The sequence below is a fragment of the Strongylocentrotus purpuratus genome, unplaced genomic scaffold, assembly GCF_000002235.5.
Source record: "Strongylocentrotus purpuratus isolate Spur 01 unplaced genomic scaffold, Spur_5.0 spur5_scaffold_13, whole genome shotgun sequence".
NCBI lineage: Eukaryota > Metazoa > Echinodermata > Echinoidea > Camarodonta > Strongylocentrotidae > Strongylocentrotus > Strongylocentrotus purpuratus.
Window position 1 is genome coordinate 26,071,697 of NW_022145598.1, and position 10,749 is coordinate 26,082,445.

Below are 10,749 nucleotides of genomic sequence, written 5' to 3' on the forward strand. Positions count from 1 at the left end.
TTGCTGTTCAAACTCCTGTCATACAATTGACAACTTTTTCAAACCCCTTGCAAATTTGAAGGGTTCCCCCTTTTGTTTTCTTATCTGAATAATGAAAGGTGGACTGGTTGAATGACAGTCTTTGTCGAATGCTTTCAGATTGTAAGCTTTAATATGTCACATTCTCAAGAAACATACACCGGGACGAATCAATCTTTCACAGATGAATGATTTAGTTGTTGAATGTTTTGGTATATTCATATAGTATATAGTACTCTGACATATGTATTTCTTGAAAAGTCTGATTGTAATATGCACAATCTACTCAGAGACTAATTAAATGTAAGCATAATTGTATATGTGATTAGAACTCAAGATCAATGTGATTAACCGAAACAGTTTAACGCTTGTGCTTGTGCGTGGTATATTCTTAAATAAAAGCTTTCTAGATGTAGGCATTTAAGGTGCATAAGAGCTCAGTATAAACATTTTGAATGTAGGTACGAATGATTTAGTTGTTGACTGTATGGGTATATTCATATATTATATACTCTGACATATGTATTTCTTTAAAAGTCTGATTTTAATATTCACCATCTACTCAGAGATTAATTGAATGTAAGCATAATTATATATACATGGTTAGTACTCAAGATAATTGTGATTAAGCGAAAAGGAATATGCGTTCTATATTCTTAAATAAAAGCTTTCTAGATTTAGGCATTTAGGGTCCATTATAAGAGCTCAGTATATATGTTTTAAATTCAATATATAAACCAAGATTTCCATACGTTTGAGGGTGTAAGCACCATGCTATGACTTCTCATATGAGAGTCAAGAACTATTTTCAATATGCCAATGAGTTCCGACTGGTTCTCATTATCAGTAATACGAAGATGGACATATTGAAACATTACCTGGATCTACACATTACAAATTTCCTCTTTTTCAGATAAATTTCATTACCTTTATTTAGGTACTCTGCACTTCAAAATGTTGTAACAAGAATAATAAATATAAGGAAATCAAGAAAGCATTTGTCCAAGTCTATATATTCATCTCTTTCTATAACATACTCTTCCTCCATATTCATGGCAAGATAAAGAGCCGTGCATGCTTAAAGTTTTCAACTACTGGTGCAAGTTATGATAACCGTGTAGGGTATACTGGTAAGTCAGAATGAAATCATTTCTGTTTTTGTATGAACTGCTCGGTTTTATGAGCTGTGATAACAAAATAAAACAAGATTTGCAGAGTATCAGCATTTAATCATTCTAAGGTTATTTTAGTTTAGGTAAAATTAAATGACATTGATGCGTGATATTCACTTTGACCCATAATAATAAAAAAATATATAAAAAACACTTCTCTGCGCATATCAATTGATATGCACAGTAAAAAGGTCCTCTTTAAGTTTTAAGCTATTTATGGGTTCCTCTTGCGTCGTTCAATAGAATAGACTAACCTTGAATAGGTTAGTAAGAAAAAGACTATTTGATATATGAACATCTTTGCCTGGAGAATATTCCTAAACAAAAACACAATTTGTATTCGTTCTTTGGCGTGACGCACCCTCTATTAACGGAACTATGTCCTATTTGCATGCCCCCCCCCAAAATGAAAAGGTTAAATTCTAACAGCATTTGAAAAACATTAACAATTTAGATCTTCCCTCAAAACGAAAGGGCTTGAAAATGGCTTTTAGTGGGAAAATAACGACAATTAGTCGTCGAATCGACAAGTGATTGCATTCACCTAAGTAATAGTCTGATTTTCAGCCCATATTACCAAACGGTCATACGTTTTGTGCTGCACAAAGATTCAATCAGTTTAATATCAGTCATTACACGTAGTAGGTTATTGATGTTGACAAATGCTCATGTATCTTTACAGCTTATTTCATGTATGTTATTACCAAGGAAACAAAGATGTCAGTCTGTCACTCAGTAGTGTCTGACAGTGAGGTCTAGAAGGTAAACAGGTTTCCTTGCATAATTTGAATACTAGGACACTGTTTATGTTTACATTTCACATATAGGACATAAGTGACATATTCATTATTCCTGACAAGTTCTACATAATTTGATGTTGGCTGCCAAAGGGACACAGTACATTTAAGGAAATGAATTGAAAACAAGCTGGGCCATATTATGGAGTTAACCGTTACAGAATGTGAATCAACGGATCTAACGTCAGGCTCTAATGATAACGTCCAGGAGAAGAGATTATCATTTGTTAAACGTTCAAGACGACGAGTCCAATCATAGATTGATATCAACAGTTTTACAGGCTCCCCATAAACTCATACGTAAATCAAAGGGAAAAAACATAAATATAAGGTTTTAAGAAATGGCGCTATGATAATGCTGAAATGAGAAATGAGATGTATGAGTATCATCGTCATTATGGAAAATTCAATTGTGATTACTTTGTCGGGGTATGAGGCATTCGCGTTTTAACCTTGACTTTAGGGGTGACGCATCATGCTGCTACCTCTTAAAATTAGAACCATCTCTAGTGAGGAAGGGGCCGCGTGCGAGTTGCCGTGAGACCCAAACAATCAAATAGCCTGTTTAGACAAGAGTAAATGTATACGAAACTCGAACTCGTGTATTTAAAAGTGACTTATAATACCTTTTAAATCCAGACCTACTATATTGTGTTACCCAATAGGGGAGCCCATTCACATTACAAGCTATGCTTTTTATTTAGGCTCCCCACATTTTACATTGTTCTACCCAGCCCGTTATCTATACATATTTCGAAACTTCGTATTTATTTTCCGTACATTATATTTAATTTGAAATCTATAAAAAAAAATTCTTGTGTGAAATCTATTCTTATAATAATATACGCCTGTATAAAAAAGAAAAGAATATAAACTATTTTTCTATCAAAACTTCAAACTTCAAGTAAGTAAGTAGTAGCTCTATACAGAGCGAATTTATTTTTTCATTTCTTTGCACATAATAAAAACAATGACAGACAATAACAAACGTAATAATATACCAGAAATGAGCATTGAAATATCTTTCACATTTTTTTTGGTCATTGTAATGCAAAATGATTTTGTAACAGGAAATGAAAAAAAATGAACCTACTCGAAAGCAAAGCTTGTTAGATGTAAGTTCGCACAATAATAATAGTAGGTTTAATGATGTTAGTAATACTAAAATAGTAATAATAGTTCATTTGCGTCTTCTATAAGTCATTCTCTCTTCCTCGCTATTCATCCCCTCTGTCTTTCATTTGCAAGGAACGATGGCTATTCAGGATCCCACGAAAAGTTCTGAAGAGACCGAGAAAGGACAGGGCTCCCTCTTCTGTTTGCATCATGACAAGAAACTTGATGAGTGCGTGCAGAATGTAGGTTTCTTACCTGAAAATAATGTAGAACCAAGGAGTCAGGAGAGATACTCCCCGGAACATATATTCCCCCCTACAAATAAGATGCTTTATTCTATTTGACAGTTTTAAGTTACCGGCAACCCCTTGGAAAAATATGTGTATAACCTTCCATGCACACAATGTTATAACCAATTATATACCTCACTTAAGAAACCCAGCCATCTGATTGGTCGAAATTGCATTCATAAACTTTAACTATTTCTGTAAAATTCCCAGTAACCATGGTTAAAACAGTTCTAAAATCCCAGTAACCATGGTTACCGGGAAAATAGTTCAGTCTCCATGGTTACCCCATAGGTTTACATGTTAAAAAATGGTTTGAGCGATCGAGGATACCGTATGTGTGCGAAGAATTGGTCGGTATTTTCATACAAGACAAGACAATTCCAAACAAGACAAAAATGGCTAAAGAAACTGTCCCAAGATTTCAACTTATCAAGTGCAAGACTCGCTGACAGCAAGAACAACAAAAAGGGTACGTGAAATTATCCATAAACATGTTCGTTTAGTTGCTGAAAATGGAGTACCAGCATAGACGTAGACGAAAATAGATCTAGAAGTCAGGTAGACTGCATAGAGACTGCATTGCGTGTAATCTCTATGGGAATAATTTTAGTACACAACATCGGGTGCGCGATCAGACACCCTGACTTTGTGTACTAAAATTATTCCCATAGAGATTACACGCAATGCAGTCTCTATGCAGTCTACGTGCATTGCGCGACCATGCAAAAAAAGTCAATTTTTTTTTTTTCAATTCGAGATTCAAACCTTTATCTGTTGTGATCCTGAAGGTGATACTCAATAAGTGAGGTGTCATATGAAAGCGCAGGTTCTTCTCTCTATTCCCCACACGACCGGCCCACCCCAAAAATTGTAAAAATATCTTGCTTAGACTAGAATCTAGATCTAGTTTACTCTCAATTATACACTCATAAAAAACAACCGTGCAGATAAACTAGAGAAAGGCCAAGGTGGTGTCATTAGTTGACTCTTTTGTTTTCGGCATATAAAAGTATTAATAGGTGACGCCAATATTTTAAAGGGAAATCCAACCTTCATAGCAAAAGACTCAAACACGATTGCAAATATTCTCGAAAAATCAACTTAAATGAAATAGCAATATCCTATTTGTATGTCCTATAAAACTAATGTTTGGATTATGTAATAGGTGGAATATGATTTCCTCCTTCACCCCTATGTGTCAGTACGTGCCGAATTTTCTTTACTCAGTCAGGCAAAACCATACCATTTATCAAAACCATACTGTTACCTTTCTGCTAATAATATATTTTTATTTATTGTAAAAATGTCTACTTTATTTAAAATCGCAGGTGGACATTTCAAATGGTTTGGCCTGGTCCAGCGATCGCAAAACAATGTATTACATCGATTCGCTGACGTATGGAGTGGATGCTTTTGACTACAACATCAAAACCGGTGAAATTGGTATATATAAATTATTCCCATGACTTATAAAGCCGCATATTGCTTCGGTTGTCTCATTTTCGCTTGCTGGACGTATATAGCATATATTTTGGGGTAAAAGTCGATAGGCTAACATGTTAGGCTGCTGACTCTGACGATAGGGGGCGTTGTCCAATGAGACTATTCGGAGCCATATGGATATTCAGGCAACCGAACATCCTCATGTTAAGGAAGTCAGGAGCCTGAATATCCTCATAGTTGGGCAGTGAGAAGCCCAAATATCTATTTTCTGTAATTTTCACACCAAAAAACCTAACTTTGCCCGGAATAGGCTTTGCGCTATTCAAGTCCATGCATCTGATATAATATTAGGTAAAATTATAAGCATTGTTCATTCTGCATTCATTTTGTATGATTATGACGTCATCCTCACGTGATGCGTCAAAGCCGGTGGCAGCTGGTTACGCAGAAATGCGTCACCAAACGACGCCTTGTGTGCAACGGACATAAAGTCATTGCAGATATTTAAAAAATTCACTGAGTCATTATAAGTATATGTACTACTGTTATAGGGAAAAAGTAGATGCAGTTGCATCAATTTTGGAGGATATAATCTTTTCTAACAATTTATTAAACACGACTGGGAAAAAATAGGGCTATTCACCAATGCGAAAATATTAATGATCCTCTACATAATAGGCTATATCATTCATTTCTATAGGCGATGTCATAATGATATTGACATTTTCTCCCAGAATATTTTTCGACTTTTATTTTGGGGAGGGGGGAGAGCATTTATTAAAATCCCATAGTGCTGCCAAATCGGTCTTCTTCTCACAACTTTCTTTTTACTTTTAATGCATTTAATTGTCAAATCCGCAGCAAACAGACGGCAGGTCATCAAGGTCCCTCAGTCAGACGGTATCCCGGATGGCATGTGTATCGATACTGAGGATATGCTGTGGGTAGCCATTTTTGATTGATGGTCCGTTAACAGATATAACCCTAAAACAGGTAAGAACAAATGACGAAGATAGTATCATCATGGTTCGGGAGCATAATTGTTCATAATAACACACAGTCGATGGGTCGCCAATAACCTGATGGCATCTGTTGTAAAATACTTTGTTAAAGCATTACGATTACATGCTACACAGGCAAAGAAGTATACTGTCGTCATTGGTGGAGGGAGGGGGGGGGGGTGGGAGGGGCAATGAAGCCGCAAGACAAATTGGCGTTTTAACTACCTGTAATCTAAAGGTAATCATAAGTTACTAATTATTACAAAGCTACGACTGATCAAAGGAGATAACATTATTTTTTGTGAGATACATTCAGTGTGTACTCTTTTTTATTACAGTGCTCTTATCTTTTCTAGTGCAAATTTGAAAATGTTTGTCTGATGACTTTTCCGAGTGTTTCATAGCTAAAAACTGAACCCGAATTGAATTGTGCTAATTCGTAAATCAGCAACTCAGTCTTCTTTTCTTTGAACTTCAGATGTACATAAAAATGATCTTTTCCGAACTTTCTCCCTACCAGGTGAAAAACTTCGATCCATCAAATTCCCAACCAAGAACATCACAAGCTGCTGTTGGGGCGGGCCCAATCGTGACGAACTCTACGTGACGTGTGCAAAACATTTTCTGAATGCAGACGAACTCGAAGTACAGGATACTGCTGGCTCACTCTTCCGGGTCACTGACCTTGGGGTCACAGGGGTCAAGTGTGACGTATTTAAAGATATTTAATGGTGCTTTGCATACCTTATAGGTTTAGCATGCCCAGAATAGATGCTCCGATATTTTGCTCCTGGTCTTATTTCATTAGATATCTATAGTTTATGAGTTAGGCTAAGAGTAAGGATTAAAACGTTTATTTTTCTTCAAATAAAGTCTTCATTCAATTTTCCTCAAAGCAATAACCAGTGTATAAGAAAATGTACAAAATGATGGATACGTTAATGTGACAAAGTAAGGTTCAATGAAAATAAAACAAGATTCTAGTATTTAGGCCTTGATAAGTTGGACTTGCCTCTGTCTATCAAGACATAGAATAAATCTTTCTTGTTGCGCATAGACTGTTCAACTTCATAATTATATTTTAATTTCTTTTGAAAACATGGAACCGATAAAGATCCTTCAAACATCTAATTGAGTATATATATATATACTTCTTTGCATACAAACTAATGAAATTAAACGAGGAATAATTTCCATCTTGGATGCCAAAGATGAGATTATTAAAAGTTAACTTCTGAACAAACGTACATAAATCCAAATGGGATACACCTTTCATGACAACGATTTCCAATCTGTCGGTAATCTAAATGTTGATGGCGAATTACGAACGTTCAGAGTATCAAACGAACCTTATGTGACTTTGGAAAAACAACTTGTATGAAACCATTTAATTATACAAGCAATCAAAGCCCCACTATACTACTTATAGCTACTTGCGCCCTCTATATGGCAAACAATGCCTAATCGGTGACCACTGGTCCCCCATGATCCTCTTTTTCTTAAGTTAAGTGAGAGCTGTTTTGATGAGACAACCACATGTCAGTGACCTTGAAGGGTGGTCTAATCCCTCCCTTAAAATAGTACAGATGGGCTTTAATGCAGGGAGATGCTACTCATAATATTTTTGTAAATATTAATGACAACAATTTCCAATCAGTCGGTTATCTAAATGTTGATTGCGGCACCTTTCAACGTGAACCTGTCAATAATCTGAATATTCATGATGTCCAACTCGTTCACAATCTGAATATTCATTACGTCTAACTTGTCGACAATCTGAATGTTTATGACGTATTACCTGTCAAAAATCCGGTTATTCGTGACTTTCATTTATAACCTGTCGACAATGTTATTCTCCATCTGAGTGCATCAAGATATCCCTTTATAAAGATGTTTCGTAACCTTAAAAAAATGTTTGTTACATCGACAAAGAAATATAAAAGATGATATTTTTATATTCTTATCACGACATGATTATTGTTTTCTGATGCTCATGCCTGTTTAATCCTTTTCTTCACTCTTTCCTTTCTTTCTGTATGACCTCTGGGAAGAGCAGCGCAATTCAATTAATGGTTCTGTATAGAGTGGTCCATCCGTAGTAACTAATTATTTTTTATTTTCATTAAACAGAATGTATGTAATATGTTTACATGTTTTTTATACGGAAAATAAAACCGAACCAAACTAAACTAAAAGATATGTTTACATAATAGATAAAAACTGAGGAGGAAATATTTCTATTTATAAATAATAATTATAAAAAACGGTGATTATAAAGCGCTTACCACCGAAGTCTCTAAGCGCTACAACAAACAACAAACTAACGCTATGTGAAACATGCTCATGCATGGGTGAAAAGATTCGTTAATACATTTCTAGTTACCTCGTAGAGATATGGACAAATGGGAGATGAAAATTGTGGTATAGACAGGAAGGTAGTGAGAGAATGAGAAAGAGAGAAAGAGAGAGAGAGAGAGAGAGAGAGAAATAAAGAGAGAGAGAAATAGAGAGAGAGAGAGGGAGAGAGAGAGATAGAGAGAGGAAGAGAGAGAGATAGAGAGAGAGAGAGAAAGGGAGAAAGAGAGAGAGAGGGAGAGAGAGAGAGACACACACACACACACACACACGGGGGGGGGGGTACTAGTTTTGCTAAAAGTGACATGCACCTTATGCCTATCATACATAACTGTGTACTACACAAACATGTGGCATACAAGTTTGGTCCAATCACTTCAGCTATTTCTTGTCATCTTTTCACTAACATAAAGAGAATGAAATAGCTAGCTCACAAATTATTTCCACCCTTCCCAAATCTGGATAATCTGTCTTTTTCTTCTTCTTTAAAAAAAATATATAAACCCTCCCCATTAAAAGACACAGCCCTCCACCGTTACCCAGATGACCTAAAATAAACCGGGTCCAAACAATTGGTAATACGGGAGAAAAAAATACAAAGACAGGTTCACCACGTATAGTTTACCGAACGTCAAGTTTCCAGCCACATTTTACATTTTTTTAAAGACTCGTGATGCTAAGGGAGTCATCTCATTTTAAGAATCCATCTGGCAGTTAAAAGCATTACAAAATGCTCAGTCCAAAATATCATTTGAAATACTTCTTGAAATTTATGTTTTAAAGGATGCATATGGAAGTATCCGTTATTGCTCATATGAAAAAATGACAAATTATGAAATAAATTGAGAGCTTTTATTAGGAAACAAGAGACATGTTAAAGTTAATAAAGCCCACCCCCTGCCACCGGCCCTGAAATAATATTTCGCTGCATGAAATTGCGTAAAATGTGAATTTTGTGGGCATGGATTAATATGACAAGTGTTCAAAAAGCTGTAGAGACCATGCATAACATTACAGGACTTTTACGGTTCTTAAATGAAGGTGCTTTTACATGATCTTAGAACAAATGTTTTAAGAGTCCTTTGAAAATAATTATTCTCCCCCTAGCATCTCATTTAAAAGATGTGAAATGAGAATTTATGAAATTTGAGGCTCAATAGTTGGAGAAGACCCCTATTAAATTTGCTGAACATTGCCTCCATTTTGCCTTCTCAACCTCTTTTTCATATCATTTCGTAAATCAGTATACATCAAAACATAAACGAAGAAGTTATGAACTTATTTTAAACAGAACTGGCCAGCGCTCCAAGATAAGCGAAGGTTTATGCCTTGTGAGCACTGACAATTAATTTCATGTACAAGGAAAATAAATACATCAGGGGGTTCCTTGTGATGCAAAAGTACAAAGAAGAGAAGAATGAAAGGTATAGACTAAACAGAGAGAGAAGGGAAGAGAGAGAGAGAGAGTGAGAGAGAAAGAAAGAGAGAACAAGTGAAAGAAAGAGAGAGAGAGAGGGTGGAAGGAGAGATAAAGAGGAAGGGGGGGGGTGAAGTGAGAAGGAATTACAGTTGAATGCGCACTTCACATGTCGTTTTTTGTTTTTATTGTTGACAAAACTGCGCATGCGCATCCTGTTGAAAGAAATAACTAGCACTGGACAACAAAGTTCTTGAGAATGGTTATAAGTCCCCTAAAATTATTTTGAAACTGCGAACAAATGTGACTTATGTGAAATTTGGAGAAATAGAGTACCAAATCATAAGCTGAGGAGACGTCTCAAAAATTTGCAGGGAGATGTGTGCCTTTGACCTTCCCCAAATGTCAACTCCCATAGGTTCACATGCAAAGACAAGATGATTATTCTTACCCTAGAATCTTTTTGAATTGAAACGGAATTATTTCAAATTTCAAGACATGGAAAAACATAAGAAAGGCTCAAGAGTTGGAGAAAACCCTTCATAAATTTGCAGGAAAGTGCATTATTTTTGCCTTCCCAACCACTTCATTGGCTTCTTGATAAAACTGTGCATGGCGACATGCGCATTCGGGGAAAAAGAGACAACTCCTCATCTCTCATACAGATTAACACGGGAAAACAAGGTTCTTGAAAATGGTTCTTATTCCCCTGGTATGACTTTGAAATCGGGTAAAATGAGACTCATATGACATTTGAGGACATGGAATACCACAACATAAACTCGAAAAGCTGAAGAGACCTCGGCATAAATTTGCATAAATATGCATGGGTGCTTTTGACCCGGCCCCCCCCCCCCCCCCCCACTCAGGTTTCGAAATGACCGCATGCGTGTTGCCAAAATGTCCGGTAAAAGGGTACTTTTCGTGCGACAAAGTCCGGCCCGAGAATTGTAAAAAAAAGGGGTGTATTTGACTTTTCACCCGGAGATTTCTTTAAAAAAGAAGTGTTTTTTCTTTTTTTTTCTCTCATTTCTTTGGACTCCCGAGAAATTATTCCGAATTTAGGGGGGTACATTGAGCATTTTTCCTGATTTAGGGGGGTCTCCAAGGCAGGAAAATCCCGCGAAAATCCCGCGAAAA

General features: G+C 36.1%; 1 protein-coding gene across 1 annotated transcript; it reads left to right on the plus strand.

Moving 5' to 3' along the window:
- The first annotated feature begins 3,239 nt into the window (after positions 1–3,239).
- LOC115923328 (regucalcin-like) lies at positions 3,240–6,618 on the plus strand. Its single transcript, XM_030983785.1, has 4 exons — positions 3,240–3,345; positions 4,722–4,836; positions 5,698–5,829; positions 6,358–6,618. Exons 1-3 carry the CDS (start codon positions 3,241–3,243, stop codon positions 5,796–5,798), a joined length of 321 nt encoding a protein of 106 aa, XP_030839645.1. The 5' UTR covers position 3,240; the 3' UTR covers positions 5,799–5,829; positions 6,358–6,618.
- Positions 6,619–10,749: the final 4,131 nt, after the last annotated feature.

Bases quoted from the DNA above. Each gene is read 5' to 3' on its own strand.
- LOC115923328 (XM_030983785.1), top strand. From the start codon at position 3,241: ATGGCTATTCAGGATCCCACGAAAAGTTCTGAAGAGACCGAGAAAGGA. The intron at 3,346-4,721 runs GTAGGTTTCTTA...TTAAAATCGCAG, and splicing joins TTGATGAGTGCGTGCAGAAT to GTGGACATTTCAAATGGTTT. The intron at 4,837-5,697 runs GTATATATAAAT...TCAAATCCGCAG, and splicing joins CATCAAAACCGGTGAAATTG to CAAACAGACGGCAGGTCATC.